The sequence below is a fragment of the Lissotriton helveticus genome, chromosome 5_1 (assembly GCF_964261635.1).
Source record: "Lissotriton helveticus chromosome 5_1, aLisHel1.1, whole genome shotgun sequence".
Classification (NCBI taxonomy): Eukaryota; Metazoa; Chordata; class Amphibia; order Caudata; family Salamandridae; genus Lissotriton; species Lissotriton helveticus.
This window is the reverse complement of record NC_136065.1, coordinates 1,796,842,488-1,796,869,508: the sequence shown is the minus strand read 5'-3', so window position 1 is coordinate 1,796,869,508 and position 27,021 is coordinate 1,796,842,488. Positions and strand designations below refer to the sequence as shown.

The window sequence follows — 27,021 nt, the reverse complement described above, 5'->3', positions numbered from 1 at the left end:
GGATAGGTTTTCGGTCTCATTTTCAGCTGGGCCGCTATCCACTAGCAGAGAGAGATTAGGGGTTGCCTCCAGGCCTTCCTGGGAGCCTAAAGCAAACCAGTCATTGTTCATTAGATGCGATCCTCTTGGTGCATGTTTGATACACACTATCGCTGCACTTTTTATACCATCTTTTTGTATAATTGGTCAGTCATTTTTTATATCAAGAGGTGTTGCAATTAGTACCTAAATTTTCTTTGTGCTGCTGAATTTTTTGGGAGAGCCCAGTATGTCGATTACATTTTATTCAATTTAATGTAAACAGGTTTCCGATATGCCTATGGCACTCTTCAAATTTCTACCAGACGCTGTACAGGCCATACATAACACATTTATTCTTGGTTATATATTTCTATTATTTTTTCTCACAACATACACCATTCACATCAAGACATGGCAGTACAATTGTATCAGAAGAAATTCTGCTCACACCCAAGAGTACACCTCTGATCCTCAAGAAGAAAAGTGGAAATCTACTCACATCTGCCACACAAAAAAATGGATAAAACTATCAGCAATCGAGGTGTGCACACCAATAGTGTTGTTTTGGAGACTAAGAATTAATTTTGTTAAAGATCAGTACCATGGAGTGAAAATGTTATAGCAAGCTTTTGGGCTGGGATAAAGCGAAGTTTACACAACACCGCATATGCACAATGGATGGTACTTACTAGTGATTTGGAAGGCTAATTTTATACAGTGCTTATCAAAACTACCTACACATTTATTCAGATTAAAAAAACAAAAAGCAGGCTAAGCAGGTTTCTGAAAGGACGGAATTGCATACCTATTGTTGGGATGGTTGTAACAATCTCTCCCAGCTTCAGCTTGTACAGAATGGTGGTCTTTCCAGCTGCATCTAGCCCCACCATCAGAATTCTCATCTCTTTCTTGCCGAAGAGTCCTTTAAACAGGTTTGCAAAGATGTTCCCCATTGTAGTGTTTCAACAGACCTGTTGAGAAGCAGAACAGTTCAAAGCATGGTTATTTGGGGTTTGTGTTCCAAGAAAAAATAAGAGATTACTGAACTAAAGTAAAAAAACGAAGACACAATGAGTTAGTAGCCAGCATCTATCAGACTGCAGCTTATACCTACTACTACTACTGAGATTTATATAGCGCATGGATACGTCAGGTGACGTGTCCCAGCGCTGAGGTATCAGTCCTATAAACTAGAGCACGAATGAGAGAATCATACTCCAAGTTAACGCAAAAAAACAATTTTGATTTCCTGCAGAAGACTATTTCAGATTTTTCTTGTCTGAGCAGCGGTTGTTAACCTATTGGCTTCTTTGGACCCCCCCACTTAATTGTTACTGGAATTCAGGGACCCCCACTAAGCCAATATAGCAAGCTGGGGTTCCCCAACCTAAGCAATGTCTTCGACTTGAATTTCAAAACAAAGCACACAAAAAAATACTGAAATATTTTCTTTAACTCACAATCAAATGTTTTAATTTGCATATACATTAATTTTATTATTCAATTTTGTGAGACCGGGGCTGACTCGCTGAATAGGCCTCATGGACTTCCAGGGTTCATCGGACCACTGGTTAAGAACCACAGTACTAGAGGATAGCTTGGTGCTTCAGCAAGCTCCGTTTATCTCTGCTATTGACAAACTTCTATTGAAGATTAGTCCTTTAACAAATTACGGATGAAAAAAATACACCTCTTAATCCACCACACTGCTAAGTGCTACTTCCTATAACACGATAACTGCACCTCAGTGGTCATCATGTACGATATGTAAATGCTATCCACATAGGATCAAAAAAGGGGCGGAAAAAACCACCTAAATTCCCTTCCAACCACACCCTCTGCACAGCATAGCTTGCAGCCCAAGTAGGCAAGCACTTCAGTGCCCACACTGTAGTAGTACTGCAATAAAAACGGCCTCACAAAAGTTTAATAGCACTAATGCATAGACCGAAGCGGTGCACACGTATCATTCATTACCTATGCACAGGCAGACAAATTTTTTTTTGCAAAAGTGCATGTTCTCATAACGCAGAATAATTATAGACGACGGGATGGGGGACAAAGTATATATTCTGAACAAACAGTCACGTGAGACTCATTTGAATCCGGAAACCTCACCTAAACTTTAGAAGAATCCAAAGGCAGATTAGAAATACACTTCTGTTCTAGAAATAAATGTACAAAAGAAAAAAAATATGAATTTGTTACAAATATATTACAACAATCCCAGTGTAGTAAAATATAATGCACAGTAACGTTAGTGAACATAGTGCAGACTACGCAATGCTCATAGCAATATTTACAATATATAGCGTACAAGGCACTGTAAAAAGTCAAATGGTTGTGAGATAATTATAAAAGCAAAATCAAGGGAGAAAGAGGATCCAACTGATTTATCAGCCGCATCATGCGTTAATCCTCAACAACCACCAATTGGGAGGATTGACGATATTTGAACCCTGAACCATTCATAGGGTCTCATCAGAACGTGGTCCTCGGACTGATACATCACACTGTGGTAACTAGGTGTGCCCGATAACTGATTTACACCATCCCCACGCTTGAAATGTTTGCCTATGCATAGGCAGAGTCACCCCATACTGAGGTTACACGCACCAGTAGTGTCCGATGCTAGAGAAAATAGACTTGTTCTTCAAAGCCATTAAAAATAAGACACCAGAGAAATCACAAAGCCCTCGAGCCCCTCATATCCACAGAAGAGACTTGTTACCCACTTCTGTGATCATTCCATATCACAGTTAGTTATGCAATAACACAGCATTAGAAGTGGAAGCCTTTGTCAATATTCTGGTCTCCTAGACATGCCCCCCTTGCTGTGTTTACTACTAATAACTGCAGTTTCTTAATTATTACGAAATAATGAGAATACAAACTACTGAGCTGCGTATGGGTGTCTCATGTTGATCTCTCTCCTGCACCACTGTGTTGATAACCAATGTTTTACATTTAAAATTAAAAATCCAATAGTCTGACGGTACTCTATTAATAGAATATAAATAAGAGCCAAAACCAGCATTCATGCGTCTGTTTTTTATCATTAGCTACTGGAACGCAATTGAAATAAAAAAAAACAACAAAATAAAACACCTCCATTACAAGCTAGACCGACACAATGTGCCATTTCAAGGGAAACCCACTGTGATCGGCAATTAATTGACTGACTGCTGCCTAGAGGCTGTCAATCACGGACAATGGGACCGCAATTACTAGCCATAAGTGCTCATGGTTATTGTGTGCTCTTCAGAAAGATCTAGTTCTTGCATTGCAGTGAGTATCTTGAACGATATTGGAGAAAAGGTGTAGGTCTTTTTGAATTTTTTTTTAAGTTCTAGCCTGACTGTTATTAAGTTCAACTCCAGCAGTCTGCCCAGCTCTTAATTTAAAAACAAAAATCTAAAATATATACACAGAGGAGCGGGCCTTTTGATCAGCCTTCTTTAGCCATTAGGCAGCTTTGCAGATGGTACTGTGGGCTGCTCATTTGCTTTGCAGGAAGCCACAGCTCGCGTACCTCCTGATTCTAAACTAGAAGGCCAATTCGAAACAGTACCGTGCAGGTTGTATGATTGTTTAACCGTTCCAGGATTGCTGTTGCTAAAATCAACACAGAGGCTATACTGGAACGCTTTAATTTTTTTTCTACAAAAAAAGCACTGGCAAGTCAATGGGTCTTGCTTAAACAAGAGCTATTGGATTTGGCAATGTGTTTTTTGCCATGTTGTACACCAGTGTGGCTGCGGTTTAGCATGGCTAAAAGTTACTGGTGTGGAGTGCCCTAGAGTGAAGTGAAGAGGGCAGGATGGACCGGGTAGGTAGAGTCGTAGAGTAGAGTTCAGTGGCAGAGTGTGGTAGAGTGGAGCGGCGCAAAGTGGGTTGGAGTCTAATTAGGTAGTGGGGGTGGATGGGATGGGTTGGATTGGAATGTGGTCAAAGCATCATTTCAGAAATAAAAACATAAGCAAGAAGCAATGTCGCTTTGCAATAAAATAATCCTAATCTTTTCAGAACATTGCACACAAGCAAAAACAAAAAATAATGAGTGCAAAGTGAGAAAAGAATACATTGCAAAATAAACAAGCATTTGCAATGCAATAGGTCTCGCATTAGGAAAGTGTGAGCTATTGGTATTGTAAATGACAATTTTTTTTAAATGTGTTGGCTTTGAAAATATATATATATTAATAGCATAGTTATTCACAAAGCCAATAGCTTACACTTTCCTAATGCGAGTCCTATTGGCTATGGCAATGCTTGTTGGTAGCAAGCAAGGACAGTGCTGTTGTGGTGCTGAGTGATTATGTGGTGGTGCCCCCCCCCCCGAGTGATGTGGTGGTGCCCCCCCAGTCATGTGGGGGTGCCACCCCCCAGTCATGTGCGGGTGCCCCCCCTCGTCATGTGCGGGTGCCCCCCCTCGTCATGTGCGGGTGCCCCCCTCGTCATGTGCGGGTGCCCCCCCTCGTCATGCGTGGGTGCCCCCCCCCAGTCTTGTGCGGGTGCCCCCCCCCAGTCTTGTGCGGGTGCCCCCCCGAGTGATGTGCGGGTGCCCCCCCCGAGTGATGTGCGGGTGCCCCCCCCGAGTGATGTGCGGGTGCCCCCCCGAGTGATGTGCGGGTGCCCCCCCGAGTGATGTGCGGGTGCCCCCCCCGAGTGATGTGCGGGTGCCCCCCCCCCCCCCGAGTGATGTGCGGGTGCCCCCCCCAGAGTGATGTGCGGGTGCCCCCCGAGTGATGTGCGGGTGCCCCCCGAGTGATGTGCGGGTGCCCCCCGAGTGATGTGCGGGTGCCCCCCGAGTGATGTGCGGGTGCCCCCCGAGTGATGTGCGGGTGCCCCCCGAGTGATGTTCATCCTCTGGTCAGTGTTGTTGCTTTGTTTCATCTACCGGACAGCTCTTAACTCTTGTCTGCAGTGCACTTTTTTTAAAGTCACTGCACAACATATGACAAAATGCACAACATTGAGACGGTGACTCAGCAAGAGCTTTAGAACATAGTGATGTCCACCTACCTGGGATACAATTCTTTGCAGCTAATCTTGGCATTTGCCTACTAGACTACCTTTAATCCTTGCTTCCTATCTTCGTTCCTTCTCATCTTTTTTTTTTAGGTTTCGCCTGCCGAAAGCTGCGCAAGCTGCGTTTCGCCCAGGCGAAATCTACAGTTAGAACAGTATGGGGGACTTGAACACGCCCCTTCTTCCATTGGCTAGCTCCATAAATGGAGGCTAGCCATTGGAAGAAATTGGCTGTCAATCACTCTTTCCCCGTCGGAACGCGAATCGGGGGCGTTTCTGGGTCTTTTTTTAAGTCCTGCCCTCTCCTCTTCCCATTGGCTGGAGTTTTACCTTCCAGCCAATGGGAAGGGGAGAGTACGAAAAACACCCCCCCCAGCTCTTCGACCGCCGCCTCGGGTGAGTGCTTGTTGGCTGTGAATGTTTTTTTTTTATATAAAGAAATACGGTATTAGAAAAAGTTAGACCTTTCAACGAAAATGTTTCCTCTTTGCTCCAGGTGGGTATTTTTTTTTTTAATGCCTGTTAGTGGTGGTTTTAGGTCGCCGATCACAAAACACTTCCCGTAGATTTGACCCGCGGAGTGTACACCCTTTCAGCGGCCGCCTTGGGTAATGAAGGAGTACTGTCATGGAGTCAGTCGGGTTTCCCGCTCACATCAGACGTGCCACTCCTCTCTCCTGGTCTGACGGTCAGGGCTATACTCCTTCCTGCTCCCATGAGTTCTGTACTCCTGGGGGTCGATTATCCTCGCGTACTCCTGCTCTCGTGTCTCATTCTTAGGGGTCGTGTATGTACGCCATTAGTACGCGCCAGGTGCGAGGGGTCCTGTCACTGTTGAATTATCCATAGCCTGCATGTGTTCGGCTCTCCCCGCTCGTTTTGGCGGCCTGTTCAGTTCCTCCTGTGATTCGTGGGTGGTCGGTATTGGCGCCGGTGCTTTTGTTGTGTTCTCTGTCCGCGACTTTCCTATCCGCGAGGCTGGCTGCTTGGCCCCTCACGGTCGCAGGGGTCGCGTGCGCGCCCTCCGTGACCCTAGGGCTTGTCTGCCGTTGAGGGTTTCTCTCGCGCCTCTCCATGTGGGAGCGGAGCACTTGACCTGTGGGCGTGCTCGGTGGCGCTTGGGTGTGGATGGCGTATGTATGTGTGGCAGACGTCTGTCACCCGGGCCCCAAACGGATACGAGGGCGGCTGTGTCCCGCTTCTGTTCGTAGCTTATTCCTGCGCACAGTGTTACTTTTGTAAAATATCCTAACCCCCGGTAAACTTGTTTTTCAAAGTACCTACAGCTACACTTGACTGGTCATATACGCTATTTTACGGTGGTATTTGGTGACAGGAGTCTTTTCAATGCCTACTAAACTTTCTGGATGTTTGCGTTTATAGACACGTGTTAATAGCAACGTTGAGGTCTATGATTAATTACGGTGTATGAAACCAGTGTTTGAGTGCTAACATTCTTCCTGAAGAAAATGAAATGTTCAGTTAACTTTCTGGGAAGCACTGTACGTTGAAGCACACAATCCCTGTTGGTAGCAGTGGTTACAAACAGCTGCACTTACTGTCTTAGAACTTATTTTCAGACCGTGAAGAGAGGTCGTGGAAATAATACTGCATCCTATTTGAGCAGGAATCCTCTCGGTGGACTTCCATTTCAAAACGCTTTTGCTCGGTATGAATTGTACATGTGATACTCTGTTTATGTTGTTCTGTTGTGGCCCCATACCATACTCTTAGTTCTGCTTCCCAGTGCCTTTTAAGGTGTGGCCACACTTGTTCTCTCATGTCTCACGTTGGTGTATTCAAGCGGCGATTTTGCTGTACAAAACTCATTTTTTCAAGTGAATCCTTATAACAGATTCATTTAATCTGGCAGCGTAAGGGCAGCTACTTCAGTATTGTCTCACCCCCCTTTGGCTCCTTTTCGGATTCTTTTTTGTGTGTCCTTGTGCATTTGCTCTGTACATGGCATTCAGGGCTGCTCTTGCTGGAAGCAAAGTTAGCTGAGCAATAAGCTGGGGCTATGTCGTCTTGTGAGACCTTCAGTGAAAGAGTTTGGAGCGAGACACGTATTACTGTAAAATCAGTTCTTCAGGCGAGATCTTAATCTGAACATGGCAGTTCCGTATTCATTTTGACCTCTGGCTATGTATTTTTGTGGCCATTTCCACCATAGTGCATTGTAACTGAAATGTGCGTAGTGCCCATTCTGCCATTGTGTGGCCTTGTAGCACTGCCTGTTGTCTGGGTCTTCATACCCACGTAGTTCGCAAATTTCCATTGATGGTTAAGTCAGAGTTGATGTTTGATGAGGTCATTCGGATATTGTGTTCTGGTTATTCATAGAGGTATTGATTAAGGATTTCAGATCAGAGGTGTTTAAAGGGCCTTAGTGATTGGTTGCATGCATTGTAGGTAAATAACTTAACAGTTGCCCGGCAGTTTGATATAGTGGAGCGTTATGTTGCTGATTTTGTGACTTGATTTTGCTGGATTGGCCATATACAAGACTAGTTTATGTTATTTGTGTGATGGAGTGACTCCGGTACCTCATGGCTTAATCACTGCGCACCGGCCACTTCCAATGCAAACGGTGCAGATGTTGCAAGCGGCTGTCTGCTTCCAGGGGGTCCAGTGCCCCCCAGCCGGGCGATGACACTCCTGCCCCCTCCTGCTCGTGCCCCCACCCTGGCCCCTTCCTTCCAGGGTGTCTCGCAACTCCTCTAACCCCGTCACCAAACCAAATGCTGCCTCTTTCCTAGGTGCCCAAGCCAGTGCCCCCCACCCCGCGGCTCCCGCTTGCACGCCCCTTCTCCCTCCCACCCCAGTTGCGCTGCGACTTCACCAGACCCACGGCGCCAACAAATCCCCGCTCCCCGAGCAAGACTTCACCAAGGGGGGGGCCAGTATGAGGCTAGCTGAGGACTGCTGATCATGGCCTGCAGAGAGATGCGTTCCCATTTCTTAAGCTGGTGAGACAACAAACTATGTAAGCAGGAACGTAATGTGAATCCGCAGCAGTGGTGGAAGGTGAAAGAGGACTCCAGTGCTGGTTATTGTTAGCAGTTCAAGCAGCGATGCACCTTTTGGGTAACACAAGTAATAATAACTTTCTTTAGAGTTTTGTGATTTAACCCCTTGGCTGCGGGGGTAATTCCCCCGCTTGTTCATGTGCCTATCCCCATCTGCACACCCTCTGTTGTCCGTGTGCTTATCCCTATCTGCCAGGTCAGCCCCTGGCAACCGGAAAGGCGTCTAGCAACCAGGCACCTTGCCCGAGGGCTTAACCCCCCCGACCCTCTGTTGTCCGTGTGCCTAACCCCACCCCCACCCTCTGTTCTATGTGCCTAACCCCGCCCCCCCACCCTCTGTTGTCTGTGTGCCTAACCCTGCCCGCCCACCCCACTGTTGTCCGTGTGCATATCCCGCTGTCATTCTCAGTGTGCATAACCACACCTGCCCACCCATCGTGGTCTGTGTGCTTAACCCCACCTGCCGTTGTCAGTGTGCATAACCCCGCCTTCCCACCCTGCGTTGTCAATGTGCATATCTGTCATTCTCTGTGTGCATAATCACACCTGCCCACCCATCGTTGTCCGTGTGCATGACCCCGCCCGCCATTATCAATGTGCATAACCTACCCACCGTTGTCTGTATGCATTATCTCGCCCGCTCGCCGTTGTCCATGGCCCTACCCTGCCCACCGTTGTCCACGTGCCTAACACTGCCAGCCTGCTTTTGTTGCTGTGCATAAAGCCGTTTGTTTGCATAACACCACACGCCATTCTCTGTGTACATTACTGTGCAACCAAATAATACAACTGTTTGCATATCTAGAAGGTCTCTAGGAGAGGGCATAGTGGTCACATTTTAGCATCTGGGCCTCCTTTAGAATGGCATATATCCCAGAGTCCAGAAACTGATAACTGCACAATTACCCCCCCCCCACTCCCGTGGAGGATACCCGCACCTCTTACTCTACCCACTCACACTTCGTGAAGTCAAACCCCAGCACTATTGCTTTTCTTGTTAGAGGAATATGCATGCATCCTGTTGTATCTCGTCCTGCAACCCACACTTTTCTTGCACAGGCAGCGAAATGCAATAGGTCTCACATTTGCGAGAGATTAACCTATTGGCATTGTAAAGGCAATGCCATTTATTTATCAGTTTTCAAAACGAACACAAATAAAAAGTTTGACATTTAGAATGCCAATAGCTCTAACTTTTGCAAAGGCGAGACCGTTGCATTGTAAATGCTTGTTGGATTTTTGGGTTAGCGGAGCTTAAAGCTTACATTTTACCCCATAAGGTATACGTGATAAATGTGCATCTTTTTTCTCCAATATCAGTCTTCAGATACTAAGTGTTTGAAGATTCCCCTGGGAGGAACAGAGAAAATAGCTCAAATATAGCTACATTTTGGTTTACTTGAAAAAGAAAGGGAAAAAAAATGGGACAAAGTGATGTGTAAGAAAATCTTTTTTTTCTGGAACGGACATCAAAAATAGATCTATAGCGCTGGGACCACTATGTTCGAATTTTCAGGAACAAGCAGATTTATTCCCAAAAATGTTTTCCATATTTTTTTTTGCATTTTCCTAAGAGGTCGTTTCTTCACATGTTTGTGGTTTTAGCCTATTTGAAAGATACCGGGGGGTGGGGAGGGGGGCTTTAGTACGCATTGTGGTATGCTTTGTGTGTCTTCCAAGACGGTTTCTTATCCGCAATGCCCAGCAAGCCTCAACCTCTAGTAAATTATATTTTGATCATATGAAAACTTTTCAAAATTTGCCGGGATCGGCAAAAATCCTACAATCCATTGTTCCCACACGTGTCTCGTTAAAAACGTTACATTGCTTGTATGGCTTGGCACGGTGCGGTGCCAATGACAGGAACTTATCAAACCAGACACAATCGAAGTCCTTGAAAAGGACGCGGAGTGTCTACAGGCATTTTGATAGCAGCAGAAAACTATTATTTTCTATAAGTTGTATCAACAGTGTTACAGCAAACAAATGATGCACGGAATGCAGACAATGCAAACATTCTCCCCCAGTCAAAAGATCTGGGTTAAACCCATCGTTCTTTTGCCCACTATGACACCCTAGGTTGGACCCAGCCATATGCAAATCAGTCTTGACCCTGTGCCTCATGGGAACAGTCCAGACCGAACTGCCAGGCCAGGTCTTCCCTGGAAAGGAAACTAGCATCCTGGGACCGGTTTAAGGGTATGTCCCCCCTTCTTCAGCCAGGCTAGCTTTAATCCAATGGTACAGTGAGCAAGGGACCCATGTCTGGGCATACCCATCCCACTTAGGGCGAAAAGTTGCATCAAAGCACAACGTTGCGACCATCTTGAAAGAACAACAAAAACAATTCCAGATGGTTGTCCACCACTATTGGCGTTTGCGAATGCCAATGCAATTTGAAAAGCATTCAGTATTGTCAAAGCCAACAGCAGCAAGTTCTGGTGGTAAAGGGGGAGAAAAAAAGACTAGAGGAGCGAGGTTGAGAGAAAAATAAGCCTTACACGAAGCCACAGCAGTGCTCTGTGTTGGGCAGATCTGATGATAAAATATCACAGGAGGGGGTAAGACAGAACCAATTAGGCAGGGGATAAAGGGAAAGAGGAGCTCAAGAAAGAAAAAGTGCGGCATGCAAATGCCACCAAGTGCTAAATCACAAAGAGCAAGAAGAAAATATAGTTCTGATGTCAGCAGTGGAAAGACCGAGCTCATCCGATAAAATACCATGGTAGAACACAAATGGTTCAATGGCGAGACAAACAAAACAGCGAGGAAAGCCAACAAATAAGGAGATGGCAACGCACAAGCAACCAATCCAATCAAAAGCAAGGGGCTGACTGAAAGCCTACTCTAAACAGTGCTGTGCATAATGCGGTCTGCGACAGACAGATGACGCGATATGTAGCAAGATCGCAAAACACATTTTTTCATTACTATGCCACTGTTGGTTCGGCAGTGCTGCTTGCCTAGTGACAGTGCTCGTGGCGGCCATCTCAAAATGGTAAAATAACAGTTTACATAGAAGATCATTCCGTAATGGCTGCACTGGGTGGAGCAAGAAGTGAAAAAACATTGGAAAAATGGATTAAACTAAAAATAAAGCAACCATTTTCTTTCTGTAAGAGCCATTGTCAGATTTTGTTCTTGCCAACTCTAACAAGCTGCTCAACAACTGATTTAAGAAGCCAAATAAATCCCCATGCATGCCAATGAAGCACAAGAACACATACAAATGGCAAGCAGAACATGCATTGCCAAAGTCAAAAGCGGCTGCCAATACATCTGCAAAAAGAGGAAAAAAATGTTTTTTCCGATGCTGTGAAAAAGAAACCAAGCAAAGTGCATGAGTCACCATGTATGCACATCCATTTATCATTACGTTCACACCTTTTTTTCTCTTACCTTTCCAAGGCACTAGTTTCAGAGGTGTAAATGAAAAAAATTATTAAACCCGAAAAGTGCATTTCAAACAAGCATTGGTAAAACCAATAGGTCTTGCCACTGCAAGAGTTTATTTATTTATTTTGAAAGTTTTATATAGCGCGTACAAGATCTTTGCAGATATCAGAGCGCTTTACAAAGCCGGGAATACCAACAAGAGGGTGAAATTAAACATAATAAGTGGGAAGGGTAGGTACGTGAGGGAGCAAAGTAATACAGGTACATCAATAATATACATATTACAGATAAATGTGTGCATAGATAGTCAGTGACGTCAATAATACAGGTGGAATACATAGTCAGAGTTCGAGCAGAATAAAACAGATCGGTGTAGAGTCTTTACAGAACCACGCTAATAGGTCAAGTGTATTTGGCCATAAAGATAGCTTTTACTTCTTTCTTAAAAAGTGTGATGGAGGAGATGAGCCTGGTTTCAGGAGGGAGTGAGTTCCAAATCCTGGGTGCCATTCCTGAAAAAGAGCGTTTATAGGTTTTTTCCTTCCGGAATCTTCGAGGTTTTAACAGAAGATTGTTTGTGCCTCTAGTGTTTCTAGAGCCGCCAGAGATTGACAGCTTCTGAGTGAGGTATCGGGGAGAGCTCAGGTGTAGAGCCTTGTGTGTCATGCAGGCGATTTTCAGATGTATTCTGGCTTCAAAAGGCAACCAGTCCAGTGATTTCAAGTCAGTTATTTGCTTTCCCAATGAATTGCAGCCGTGTTATGCACTGGAGTGGCATGGAGGAGAGTTTAGTGGTGTGGACTGTCGTAAAGTGGAGTGTTGTACTGAAAAGTGGCATAGGGTGGAGTGGAACAGAGTGGCGTAGGGCGGAGCAGAATGGCGTGGAGTGGCATAGAATGGAGTGGCATATATCGGAATATAGTATTGTTGGGTGGCGTAGAGTTGCAAAGTGTGGATTGATTCATGAGATATGTGCTGGCTCAAAGCTGCTGGCTCCAATAGTAAGTAATGGGTGGCCTCTGATCCCTTTTTAGGTTTAGGACAGAATAGATATCAGACGAGATCTAAAAGGAATCATTTGTTTGTCAAGCGCCATATGTATTTTAAGGTGCACTCCATATATGCTAAAGAGGTAATTGACACATGAGGGTGCTGTGCACTATATATGCTTAGAATGTGCACAGTGAAACAAACATATATATATATTTTTTTAATGGATTCATTACATACATTCGCCTGGAAAATAAATGCCTATTCAGGTTTGCAGTGCACAAAAAGAACAAGTAAAAACAGACAAACACAAAATAATGCAATACAATCTGAGAATTTTAAATGTAAACCGAATGAATGTATTAAATGTTCCACATTACCCAAAGACATTGGTCCAGTTAGATTATTTCCCCAAATCATTAAAACATTCATTAAACCATAATATAAAGATATCCATTATTACTGTACTCACATTTTGCGATATCCTTATCTGTATACCAAGTTCAATCAGAATACACATTCAGAATTAATTTAGGAAAACATTCGCAATCAGCAACAATACAACTCACATTATTGTTGCTCACACCCCTGTGCTGCATAATGCTATTTCCTTCCGACACCTTCACTCTTCCCCGCTAATTTCAGTTGCCCTTTAATTGTGCTCCCACTGTATCCGTAAACATTTACGGAACAATTGATAAATGAACCATGCCATTTAAGTGACATTAAAAATAATGAATTCAGTGTATTGTTTCGAGTTGCCTCAAGTTACGTATTTGCTTTTTCTCAAGTATGACATTTTTTATTTCTAATTTTACTTTTCTTTGAACAAAGGTTCACAAACAAGTGTTAGCAAAGCCAAGAGGTCAGCTTTATATAAATGCGAGACCTTTTGGCTTTGCCAGTGCTTGTTTATGTTCACCCACGCAGTGCCCACCAATAGTGATCAAAGATAGCGGCCATCTTTTTACGCTCCGGCTATAGAATTAGACTGGACAGAAAGACAAACCGAGGAAATTGCAGTCTAGCCTAACTAATGCGTTGGTTTAATTGATACCCATGTTAAAGAGTCAAACGCTACGATCGCAAGTAGCGGGTCAGCGTTTGTGATTTTCCATTCTACAGTACGAAAAAGAAAAGGAAAATGTTCAATTAAAAACAGGGAATGCGTTGAATTCATGGTTTGTCAAAGTTAATCTCTATGCCCCAACTCTAGTTTATTTAAAAGGCTGGCTATAACGAGAATATCCCTATCTGAAATGGCGAAAAACATCACTTAATGGAGAACCAATGACATGGCTAAAGCCTTAAAATTCTGTCCCATCTCTGTTGCCATCTGAAAACTACGTTAAATGACGTTGAATGAGCCAATAATCGGAGAGGAAGTAAAATGACGGTCCCTCGTACTGGTGCATTGAAAATGACGTATATGCAGTCCAATTACCCTGGGGGCTACTTTCAAGTTGCCTGGGATAGGCTGTAGGGCAAAATTTGGAAACAGCGACAAGGAGCTCCGAGAAAGGGATGAGAGAAAAGACAGAAGACAAGAGACCGGTTCGTAAAAGGGGATTAAGAATATGATAATTCGTATTGCTACAAACTTCGAAAGTGAGGGGGCTTAATGCGGGGTACTGAAGGAGAGATCATATGTATGCAGGGTCTTCCTATTTTAGAGCAAGCCTTCTAGTTTGCTTAGTTGGAAATACTTGCGCTTCTCTTTTTAACCTGGTCTCTCAATACGTGCATCATTAAAGCTGACAAATCCGATGGAGAATATGCAGTAATTCATAACTGAATCGAAGTTAGTATTAAGACTCAGATTAACAATCCAGATCAATGGGACCTGGGGGGCGAGAGCGAGATAGAGATAGAGAGGGGTGGGGGAAGAGCCAGAGAGGGGTGGGGGAAGAGCCAGAGAGGGGTGGGGGAAGAGCCAGAGAGGGGTGGGGGAAGAGCCAGAGAGAGGGGTGGGGGAAGAGCCAGAGAGAAGGGGGGTGGGTCGGAGAGCCAGAGAGAAGGGGGGTGGGTCGGAGAGCCAGAGAGAAGGGGGGTGGGTCGGAGAGCCAGAGAGAAGGGGGGTGGGTCGGAGAGCCAGAGAGAAGGGGGGTGTGTCGGAGAGCCAGAGAGAAGGGGGGTGGGTCGGAGAGCCAGAGAGAAGGGGGGTGGGTCGGAGAGCCAGAGAGAAGGGGGGTGGGTCGGAGAGCCAGAGAGAAGGGGGGTGGGTCGGAGAGCCAGAGAGAAGGGGGGTGGGTCGGAGAGCCAGAGAGAAGGGGGGGGGGCGGAGAGCCAGAGGGGGTGGGTCGGAGAGCCAGAGAGGGGGGGGTGGGGCGGAGAGCCAGAGAGGGGGTGGGTCGGAGAGCCAGAGAGGGGGGGGGGTGGGGCGGAGAGCCAGAGAGGGGGGGGGAAAGGAGAGCCAGAGAGGGGGGGGAGAGAGAGAGAGCGCGAGAGAGAGGGGGGAGAGAGAGAGCGCGAGAGAGGGGGGAGAGAGAGAGCGCGAGAGAGGGGGGAGAGAGAGAGCGCGAGAGAGGGGGGAGAGAGGGGGGAGAGAGAGAGCGCGAGAGAGGGGGGAGAGAGAGAGCGCGAGAGAGGGGGGAGAGAGAGAGCGCGAGAGAGGGGGGAGAGAGAGAGCGCGAGAGAGGGGGGAGAGAGAGAGCGCGAGAGAGGGGGGAGAGAGAGCGCGAGAGAGGGGGGAGAGAGAGCGCGAGAGAGGGGGGAGAGAGAGAGCGCGAGAGAGGGGGGAGAGAGAGAGCGCGAGAGAGGGGGGAGAGAGAGCGCGAGAGAGGGGGGAGAGAGAGCGCGAGAGAGGGGGGAGAGAGAGCGCGAGAGAGGGGGGAGAGAGCGCGAGAGAGGGGGGAGAGAGCGCGAGAGAGAGGGGAGAGAGGGGGAGAGAGGGGGAGAGAGGGGGAGAGAGGGGGAGAGAGGGGGAGAGAGGGGGAGAGAGGGGGAGAGAGGGGGAGAGAGCGAGAGAGAGCGCGAGAGAGAGCGCGAGAGAGAGCGCGAGAGAGAGCGCGAGAGAGAGCGCGAGAGAGAGCGCGAGAGAGAGCGCGAGAGAGAGCGCGAGAGAGAGCGCGAGAGAGAGAGGAAGCGAGAAGAGAGAGGAGTCCAGGAGTGCTGCATTCGTGCACAGTCTGCTCTTTTTGGAAGCACATTCTCGTGCTTGTGGCGCGCCACTGCTCGCTCCCGCAAGGTGGATGCCGCCACAAGCACAAGTATGTGCTTCCAAAAAGAGCAGAGCGACGGCTAAAGGTCCTTATGCAGCGCATGCGCGCTACGTAGGAGAGACCTAAAAAGGTGAAAATCGGTCAAAGAGTTGCAATGGACAGCCAATGAGCATAAGCCACAACATAACTCCAGCGACACACAGTGTTTCTGCACAAAGGCACGCTTGTCCATGAATGGAAATATTCAGTGCGTTCAATGTGGAATAACCAATGGAAAATCCAAAAGGTCGCTTTTCAATGGCGTGACCCAGTCTTGACTTTGCCAATGCTTTCTGCTGATTCGCCTTTGCAAAAAGGAAAAAAAACAAGCATTTGCAATGCAATAGGTCTCGCATTATTTAAGTTTGAGCTATTATTATTGTAAATGGCAATGTTTTTTGCTTTATGCTATAGTTTTCTTATGTACATAAAAAGCTACATATAAAGTATTTGTTGTTAAAATTATTTATGCAGTATTTAAATTTGTTTGCATAAAAGATTACAAGAATATCTTAGCAAAAAAGTTAAACTTTTTAATGGTAATTGACTAAATGTCCATTTGTACATTTTAATTTCAAATAGGTAAGTGTAAACATCACAAATATATTGTGCAAACAGTGCAAAATATTTTAGCCATAAATATTTTTGTTTTACGAGGTAGTTTGTAAGAAAATGATTGTAAAAGGCAAACACTGTAATTAAAATGTAACATATAACAGTACAGTTATGGCTAGTAAACATACATTAGTAGTATAGTATAATTGTAAACAAGATGTAAATAAGACTACAGAAATTAGCATGAATTATCACTTTAATATCAACTTTACAAACATTTTGAAAACACGATCACAGCTGGTAATCATGCATTGGCTTGTTATTACAAGCATTTCATTTTAATAAATATTTCTGATTCCCAAAAACAAATATGACAGTCTCTCAAAATAATGGCTTTTCAGTTTTAGTTGTATCTTTGATCTCCATGTCATCAAGTACTCATGAATATTACTGCCCCATGGACAGAGTCTGGCTTTACATGTCTACATATCAACATCCAATTCCATGAACACCCATCGCATGCCAGGGATGACCATCACCGCTGGTGAAGAGAAGCACAATTGGGTCAAGAATGCCCACAATACGTTGTGGTCCCATTATACCAGGGATGGGCTCAATAATGCCAAAGATGCCAACATCATGCCAAGCATTGCTAGACTAAAAGTGGGAATAATTCTAACAGGGACACCACCAATAAATTAAGAAGGAACACCATTACGCTAAGGCAAGCATTACCGCCTTCGGGTAAAGTCCGCGCTATATAAAAATGCATAAATACATGAATAAAGAAATACCGCCTTCGGGTAAAGTCCGCGCTATATAAAAATGCATAAATACATAAATAAATAAATACCGCCTTCGGGTAAAGTCTGCGCTATATAAAAATGCATAATTAAATAAATAAATACATACCGCAAAACATCCTCGTTACTCTGCCGGCCTGCGACCAGGAAGTCAGGCAGGCCGGCGCGACACCCGGAAACAGGAAGTAGGAGGGCGGGAGCCTACCCCGCCTCCCACGGAAGAGCCGCGATTGGAGCCGTGTTGGGAGCAGGGAGCACCGGAGCAGGCAGGAGCCTACCCTGCGCCCCGGTGCCGAAGGAGGGCAGAAGAGTCCTGCTGCCGGGCCTTGCAGCTGAGGAGAGGAAGCCGGTGAGTGCGTTGCTGAGCGGCGGGCGGGCGGAGGGAGAGGAGCATGTAGGCGCGGGGGGGGGGGGGGGGGGCGGCCTGTGTATGTGTGTGTATGTGTGTGTGTGCGTGTGTGTATGTGTCTTGGAGTGCGTGTGTGTGACTGTGGGGGAGGGGGTGTGTGTGTGAGCGAGTGTCTGTCTGCGACGTGTGTGTGTGTGTGTGTGTGTGTCTGTGTCTGTGTGCATGCATGCATGCGCGGTAGGCTGGGAGGGCGGCGCATGCGCAGTAGGCTGGGAGGGCGGCGCAGGACGGAACGTGCGCGTTCGCGCAGCCAAATCCGACTGCTAAAAATCGTGCCAGTTTTGTGTCCCTCATTCCCCGGCATCAGCCGACTATAAGTCTCCGTCCCTGTTCCAGGGCGAGACCTAAAAAAGCTTGTATGACAATGCAGAACAGCATTGGTAAAAACAAAAATAAGCCACCGAAGGATGGTAGGCCTGCGCATTTGTCACCAAGACAGTTAAAGGCTTGTGTGACATCTTGCATCACAGCCTACAAGACTCAGCATAACCCTCCACATAGCACCCTGCATGACACTCGTGGGGTCCTCATCCTGGGCTCCTCGCCCTCCGCCTGGGACGACTCCTGGTGGCCCCCCGCCCTGGGCACCGCACCCAAACCGACGGACCACGCACGCAACCTGGGCTTCATCCTGGACTCCTCCCTCTCCATGACCAGGCAAGTAAACGCCGTCTCCTCGTCTTGCTTCAACATCCTGCGCATGCTACGCAAGATCTTCCGGTGGATCCCCACCGAGACGAGGAAGACGGTCACCCAGGCCCTCGTCACCAGCCGACTGGACTACGGCAACGCCCTCTACGCCGGAACCACCGCCAAGCTCCAGAAGAGACCCCAGCGGATCCAGAACGCCTCAGCCAGACTCATCCTCGACATCCCACGAAACAGCCACATCTCCGGACACCTGAGAGACCTGCACTGGCTCCCGGTCAACAAGAGAATCACCTTCCGTCTCCTCACCCACGCACACAAAGCCCTACACAACCAAGGCCCGAGCTACCTCAACAACCGGATCAACTTCTAGACCCCCCAAGCGCCTCCTCAGATCAACCAGCCACGCCCTCGCCGCCGTCCCCCGCATCCGAAGAGCGACAACAGGAGGAAGGTCCTTCTCCTACCTGGCCGCCAAGACCTGGAACTCACTCCCAACCGACCTGCGCCTGACCCAAGACCACCTCTCCTTCAGGAAGAAACTCAAGACCTGGCTGTTCGAGCAGTAACGGCACCCCCCCCCCCCAAACCAGCGCCTTGAGACCCTACGGGTGAGTAGTGCGCTCTATAAATGACCTGATTGATTGGGTAAGTATTCAATCCCTCCGGTTGCTTGGATTCAAAAACATGCACAAAAACAATATAAGAACACCTCAAGCAGGTCATCTGCACTACCTTTATAGGCCACGACGATCCGAAAAGCGACGCAGAGTCCTATCAGGGGATGATACCGACACACGCACACACGTGATTTCATTAGCTTTACTTCAATTGTTCAGGACAGTAGCGACCTCAACCATTTAAGCATGACCTAATCGTGAGCAGGTTTGTAAAGACATGGAAAACGTTAGATTATATCATTCTGTGTGTAAAATCTTTAAGCAGATGAGCCCGAAATATTTATACTTTAATGTATGGCCAATATTGCTGTTGAAAAAGTTTACCCTACTAGATCAGCAATAAATATAATTACCAATTAACTCAGGTTTTTGAAAAAAATACTGCATACTTCTGAAATAACCACCTTAACAAGATTAAGGGAACACAAGAGTTTGAGGGCGTACTTAATTACTTGATTCACCATTTATGGAGCACAGAGGATTTCTGAGAGTTAAAAAGGGTCATCCAAGGAACAGTAAAAACAGACACAAGCCCGGCAGCTGTGCGTGCGCACGCAGTCTGCTCTTTTTGTAAGCACATACTCGTGGCACGCCCCTGCTCGCTCCTGCAAGGTGGATGCCGCCACAAGCACAAGTATGTGCTTTCAAAAAAGAGCAGAGTGACGGCTAAAGGTCTTCCTATGCAGCAGATGCGCGCTGCATAGGCGAGACCTAAAAAGGATACAATGTTTTTACAGCACAGAACGTGCGCAAAACACAATTATAATGTTAAACAGTGAGCACAGATTAGGATGAAATTTTGCACTGATCAGAGAATGCATGTTGGGAGCTGAGGGGAGTTTCGAACCCAGAACACATAGGTAGTAAGTAGTTATAGCTGCAAGGCCATGCCAGCTCCTTAAAAAAAAGTTGGCTTATTTTTGGGAACTTGATGTTTGCCACCTTGTCTGAATAAAAAGAAATTGTACAGTGCACATCAAGAACTTGAGTATTTCAAGGCGTACTCCACATATGCTAATGAGGTAACTGACAAATATGTAAGCGCCTTGCAATACACATGCTCAGGATGTGCATTAAACAAAATTTAAAAAAAGTTTTTTTTTTATCAGTGCACGTCCTGCTCTTAAGGATTTCATGGTGCTCTTGCATATATAATGAAGGTCATTAACAAATATAAGCGTCTTGCAATAAAAACAAGCATTAGAAATGCAATCGGGCTCGGATTTATTTGAGTTTGAGCTAATGGCATTGTAAATGCCAATGTATTGTTGCTATGTGTTATGGAATGTGTTCATGTGGTGTGTACTGCCAGTGATCTCCTATTGAAATCCAAATAGATCTGTTCAGGAAAAAGCATCAGGTCACTTGATTGTGTTGGATGCTACACTGCTGCCAAGCTTCTTGGAAGAGTTGGCAAGGCTGACCCTGAGACTGCACGGCTGTGCCCTCCTCCTCCTTCACAATTGTGGAACACTGTGTTCCACGAGGGAGACAAGACTACCACACCGAAGGCAGACGAATGTTCGCTCTAGAAGGTTTAGGGAACTGACAGCTTCCAGTGATTTAAAAAAAAAAAACTCAGACTAATAAATGTCTACCATGCTTGGTATCCATGTTGTGCACATTTACTGATGCAAAGAACTCCGATACCGTCGGGTCTAGCTAACATTATACAAAACTCTAAAATAAATAAAAAGGAATAAGTTAAGTAAACGAATGGAAGGATGAATAACAACAGAAAAAGGCCTACAGTGAAATTGAACCGACTCCAATACTTTGAATATGGGATATATATATATATATATATATATATATATATATATATATATATATATACACACACACACACACACACACACACACACACAGATGTGAATGGTGTTAAACTGAAATACTAAAGTGCTGGCCTTCGTAGTCCGATGCTGAACATCGATGCTATAGTGTAACTACGTGATTTTATTTATTTATTTTGCTCTTCCAACACTTCATCACAAGCATATAGCACCAAAAAAGCAGCTGGGCGCTATACAGAGATCGTGTCTCTTGCTGCAGGAACCAATGTTGGGACAGAGTACAGTATCCAGTGTGACATTTTCAGCTGAGGCCCCATACTAGGGGAAATACATATGAAATTGGGAGAGTACAGGAATATGCAACAGGGCAACTGTAGAAGGTGCTGTTTACATTTAGTGTGGGTACTACAGTACTACATTTACATAACACAATAACACATATTTCGAAAATGTGGCAGTTTAAGTGATGTGCCCAGATTCACACATTTGTTACTTGGTCAAGCGGTGAAGCCGGAATTAGAACTGCGGTCCCCGGGCCCCCGGACCAGCAAGTTAGCCACTGGACGGCATCTGTGCCATAATTCCAAACCCGTGGGCGCGAGCAGGAGCACACAGGGCCCTTTCGGTGCAGGCCGCAGTCCGAGGTGGAGTCTGCGATATTTGCGGATGTGAAACAGACCCGCACAGTTCTGCCTGAGGCCATTTAACACAAGGCTGCTTTCCAGGCACGAGCGCGAGGGCACAGAGCTCGAAGTGTGAGAGGATAAACAGCGAAAAGGGACTTATCTGTGTTATTAATGCCTCCTTATATGAGGCTGAGGGCAATACCTGGAAACAGCATGTTAAATATCACATTAACGGATGAGTGCGAAATACACTGTCTGTAGAAGAAATATTCACGGAGTTGAGGACTAAGAAGGGTTTCCCTGCAACAAAAAAAAAGAAAATGCGCTCACCCACAAGCCTGGAAACATTTCAAGAGGGCTGCCAAGTGTGGGCTCAAAGTTCTACCTTCACCAGAAGAAACTGCCTCTGAATTGTAAAGAAAAAAAGTCGACTTTAGACGGAAACAATGCTGCTCGCCGCTCGGTCGCCCGTACTCTGCAGAGAGCGGCAGAGCAGCTCCCCGGGCCGGCAGGAAGGAGCCGCACACGGCGTATATGCCTGTGTGCACGTAAGGAGGAGGACGCGCGCCCGACAAACACACTGCTAGATGGTGAACGCGCGCGCACCATCTGCAATGCATTACACGGCCACCCTGACAGCTCCTAATTATAATTAATGTACTTCTTTGCGCGAGCACGCACGAAATATGCCTCAAAATGGCGGAACAAAACTACATTTACCCTATCACTTCAAGCCTATTAAAAAGAAAACACAAGGAAGACGAATCACTGACCAGATGACAGAAAACGCTAAGGAATGTCTGGAATTTCTCTCTCCAAGGCCCTCTTCTTCTTTTTTTTCTCCTTTAACATTAGTTCTCAAACTCCTCCCCTTCAGGGGGAGGAGTCCGAGCCCTAAAAAACTCAGAATGTGCGCAGTACAAAATTAATTTTGTATGTTACAGCACACATCGCGATCTTAAGTATTTCAAGGCGCTCTCATAAGTACTTATGATGTCATTAACACGAGAGCACCTACATTTGATAAGCACAGGATGTGCGCTGTCCCAAAATGGTCTTTCTTTTTGTATAGGAAACATCCTGAGCCCATGCATTTCAAGGCGCTTTCATATGCAAAAATAATAGAGCGGGAGAGGGGCTATAGGGAATATATCACAAGGGAGAAGGGAGGTAGTAACAGATGGGGCAGAGGGACTGGGAGGGGGAAGGAAGAAATGGTACCTCAATCATGCCCGGAGCATCGGACGGACGCAAATTAAGTTGACTCAATCTGTACTTGGTCCTTACACCACTGAAAAGATCGGAAGTGACGCCATGGCAGCACTAGCCAATTAAGGAGCCTGCAAAGAAGAGGTACACTGGAGCCAACAAATGGTAAGGAATGGGTGGGTTCCAAGCCCTTTTTGTAAATAATAGTGTCTTGCAAGTGAGACATGCACTGGTACATGCACTCGCAGGCTCGACCCTAAAAAGAAGCAAGAAGGAGCAGACTATGGCTTCCAGGCCCCCCATAGCATTTGTTTTATATAAGTAACCAAAAAAAACCTGGCGGAAGAGACAGAAGAGCGATGGAAGAGTGGTTGAGGAGAGAAGTCAATGCGAGGGGTAACAAGGAATGGGGCAAGGGAGCAACAGAGCAAGGCCAGCCAGCAGGTGGGGGCAGACTAGGACCTGGGGGCAAGCAGCTCATGCTGGGAGTACTTAGGAGGAGAAACAGGACATGAGGGACAGCAAGAAAACACATGCATTCCCCTGGAGAACTGAAATAAAAAGAGTAGATCCCGGAATGTGAAACAATAGCGAACAACAAATCATCCTATCAAAGGGATGGTAAAAAAGCTGTGCTGCAGGGGAGGGGCAAACACAAGACAAAGAAGAGTAAGAAGAAAGCCAATCATTGTGCAAGCTCTAAAACCACTTACGTTTTTGGCACGGTCCAAACTATGTCTTTCGATAACAGGCAGCTAAAAGCGGTGATAAAAAGGTTGATCCAAGATGCGATTGTCAAGGTTACAGATAGATGACTGATGGTTGCAGGGCATATGACGCCAATGGCTGGATGAATTAGTCCCAAATCCCCTTCAAGTAAATATAGGGCTCAATATATTGGACATGAATGCATGCAAACATACATTATACACATCACACCTAAAATGTAATATGCTTAAAGCAGACAACTGAACCATCTTTATAAAAATGCACACAAAAAACATTAAAAAACAAGTCCTTCAGCACCCCATCTGCATACAGAACACACCTGAACGTTTCCCGATATTTATCAACTCATTTTGAAACTGAACAAAGTACTAAACACAAACGACCAAACACTAACAAAACAGACACTATCAATTGATACTTCCTCCAGTCTGATCTGCTTACGAGATCAGCACTATAAAAATTAGACTATGACGCGGCTATATTCGAAGACAGGAAAGAGATGGAAGGCAATCGACAGAAATTAAAAACCCGAGGAATCAGACCACCGAGCAGAACATATATCTGAAGTATGTCCTATTCTATTAAGTACAGGAAAATAAAGACTGAAGTTACCAGCCTCCCTACCATCATTAGCAACCTAGAATTGCGTAGTGTAAAAGCATTTTGGGAGGTGCGTCTCGAATTTCCTACATCGTAACGAACAAGCTCCCACGCAACTGACTTATAGTTGATAAAAGCATGACTTTACAGGAAATGATCAGGCCAATCTCGTTTTACCCAAGCCAAGCCCAGCAAAGCTTTCAAACGTATATAATGGAGAACACGCCCTGAATAAAAGATCAGATCTCAACAGCATAACCTGAAACCAGGTATCTGGTGACAGTGGATAGCCTTCTTAAATTAAATATCCCCACAATGGCAACCTGCACTGTTCACTAGAGATCTTCTTTCGTTTGGCTTTCTGTTTTATTTCCTCTCCTCTCCTCTAATACAGTTGAATGTACAGCAAAATTCAACAAGACTATTTAGTTATTGAAATAAATAGTGTGTAAATGAAATGCTATTGGACATTGTTTTGTACATACGTGCTCCATCGTTCATACTATACATTCGACTACAAATACACATGGTCGGCAAAATTTGTGAGTAGAAAATCAGTAGCAGAGACCTGACGAGTGGTCTCTGAAGCAGCCTTACCACGTACATGTAGAAAACCACAATGCCCCTGCACTTGTACAGAAGTGTAATTAAGGTGTATGGTAACAACACTGTCAATTCGCTAAGTATGAGGAAAAATTAGAACAACATCCAACTCATACAAGTAGCTCAATTGTCGGTGATCATTTTTAAGACAAAATAGGGAAAGAAGTTCAGGATGTAATCCGTTGTTGGTACGAAAGAGTTTCGTTTATTGTTCCTTTAGGTAGGCCAACACGTGTTTCATCGCAGGGAAACAGACTGCGAATCTTCAGGGCTGGATTAAAACATAGAGAGTACATTTGCGATCATATTTACGTTGCAAGTGTATTCAGATGTGACTTGGTAGTGTCACCAATAGTGACAGGAAGACATGCCAACATGTGACTGTAGGTGACTCAGTGTCAAAGTGTGTGGAGACATTTTTCTTTTGTGAACGGTGAAAAAAGGTGCAAATCTGTAAATTTCCTGATCGTATTGTTTCTAGTGACGCGTTGTAGACAGTTGAACATTTTGTGGCCGTGGAAAAATATGGTGCTACAAGTGAAAAGGTTGTGTAACAACGTGAGGTGTCTAGCAAGAAAAGAATACGACATCCCGAGTGACTGTTGAAGTGAGTTTACATACATTTATGAGAACTCATATGGTATCTGTACCATGGCGCTTAATTGGTAGATAATTCCTAAAATTCCTATCGGGGTTTCTTTTGTATACATTGTAAGTCCCAACTATTAAATATTGAAAAGCTAGGTAGTTATTAATTTTCCAAAATAGCTCTAGGCTCTTGGAGGCCAGCTATGTACTTAATGCGATGTTTATGCTTTAATGTGTTGTCCAAATATGAGCGGTGATTGTACAAACTGTCTACTATCCAGACGTGTGTAGTCTGAATTTGAATAAGTCTAAAACTGAAGAAACCACAATTAGTAAAATCAAATTAGAGATACTCCGTTTGAGTAGTCTCTGGTTCTGGTATTAGTCAGGAGTTGGGTCCAAAAAACGAACCGTGCATCGCATGCTCTTGTGGATGTGTTAATTAACTGAAAAAGGGACCGAGGAGCACTCACCCTAATTAGTGAGGTGCAAAGTCCCCCTCGTGTAGAGGGTCTTAAAGACAAATTCAAAAAATTCGAAAGACTGAAGAAACAAGAGAGCTCACGATGGTGGGATGCCACTACGCTCAAACAATATATGCGACTTAAACAGATACCTAGAGGCTTACGCTCCCAAATCTTTCCAACCTACGATAATTTAGATGCTGATCTTCTAAAGAAATGGGAAGATTCAGTAACCAATAATTCATTTGTTCTCATGGACATCCTAATAGAGAGCGCGGATCGTAAATCAGTTAAATTACTAGAAGAGATAGCGATCCTGGAAAAAGAAATAAAAGACCTGAACTTACCAGAACCTACTGTCAAAAACTATACCATCCTAGACGAATTTCTAGCCAAACATCAAGATGAAATAAAAGAAAGGAAAGCCAGACAAATAAAGAGGGATGATGAGGACTACCGTAATGGTAGAATTTTCACCTATGATCGCAAATACGATGCGATGATTCGATCTACCAATCCTACAAGACCGAGTGATAACAGATCTGCCCCCAGCTCAGTCTCGTCCAGCAACACATCCCTGAACAGCGCAGGCACTAGCGAACCTGGATCAGAGGCAGGAGACAACCTAGACACAAACAGTACTCCTTTTTTAGTGGAAATGGAGCGGATCCGAAAAGGATACAGGGCACTGCCTCAAAGGAGACCACAAAATCCAAGACCCACAGAGGCAGCAGGGGTGGCCAACGAAGACTACCGAAAAAAACTAAGATCAGGAACGACAAGGAAGTAGTAAATGAAGATAAGGAGGTACAAGTAATAAACCTTTCCTCGTTTCCCCTAACCACAGACATGACCAACCTTCTTTCCAAAGGCCTTAACTTCAACCCATACTCGACAGGCGACATCTGTCAAATCAAAATAGATCTTTTCAAATTTGTTCGAAGCCTGAAACTTAAAAAACATTTCTTGGGTAAAACAACCAGCGACAAAAATGTAAAAAAATATTCCAGATGTTTTGGCAAATGATGAGCTTTCAATAAAAGATGTTCAAGCAATTCATCTTTTATTATCCATCACCGAACGGGAAGATAGTCCTATGGAAATGGGACAACTTCTCGAGGAAATGAACATAGAGACTAACCTGGATATAGTAAGTGGCTTAAAAAACAAATCCACCTGGACACCTACCTTACCGGGTGGTAATAGCATCGACACCTTTCACAAACTAGTTTTAGAAGATCTCAACAAAATCAACACGAAAAAATACAATGAAACTTTCATATTTAAAGATAACTTGACTAAAGGAGAGCGTCTTGCCCTTACCACTTACAAAGACTCCCACCATCATCATTCGTGAAGCAGACAAGGGAGGCAATATTGTGGTTATGAACACAGACGACTATAACAACGAAATACTAAATCAGCTAGCAGACCAGTCCTGTTACGAACCCATCACCAACAACCCCATGGGCACTCTGACAATCACCATCAATGACCACCTACGAACTTGGAAAGAGAAGGGTCTCTTGAATGACGACGAGTACCTATACCTCAAAGTACTCAAACCCACATACCCGTGGCTCTACACTCTACCCAAAATCCACAAAGATCTACCTTTTCCTCCTGGAAGGCCGATCGTCTCGGGTA

General features: G+C 45.3%; 1 protein-coding gene across 5 annotated transcripts in view; it reads right to left on the bottom strand.

Annotated features, from left to right (window-relative positions):
- Positions 1-27,021, bottom strand: part of LOC144755819 (ADP-ribosylation factor 1-like) — a 161,385-nt gene that overhangs the window by 77,373 nt on the left and 56,991 nt on the right. For 2 of the 5 annotated variants that reach the window (XM_078645106.1, XM_078645109.1), the window contains exons 2-3: positions 2,140-2,181; positions 827-992 (exon numbers count right to left, since the gene is read on the bottom strand). In XM_078645106.1, coding sequence (XP_078501232.1) covers positions 827-974 — 148 coding nt within the window. In that variant the 5' untranslated portion in view covers positions 975-992; positions 2,140-2,181. Of the gene's footprint in view, positions 1-826; positions 993-2,139; positions 2,187-27,021 lie in introns of all 5 variants that reach the window. The other 3 variants (XM_078645104.1, XM_078645107.1, XM_078645105.1) reach the window with 2 other exon arrangements.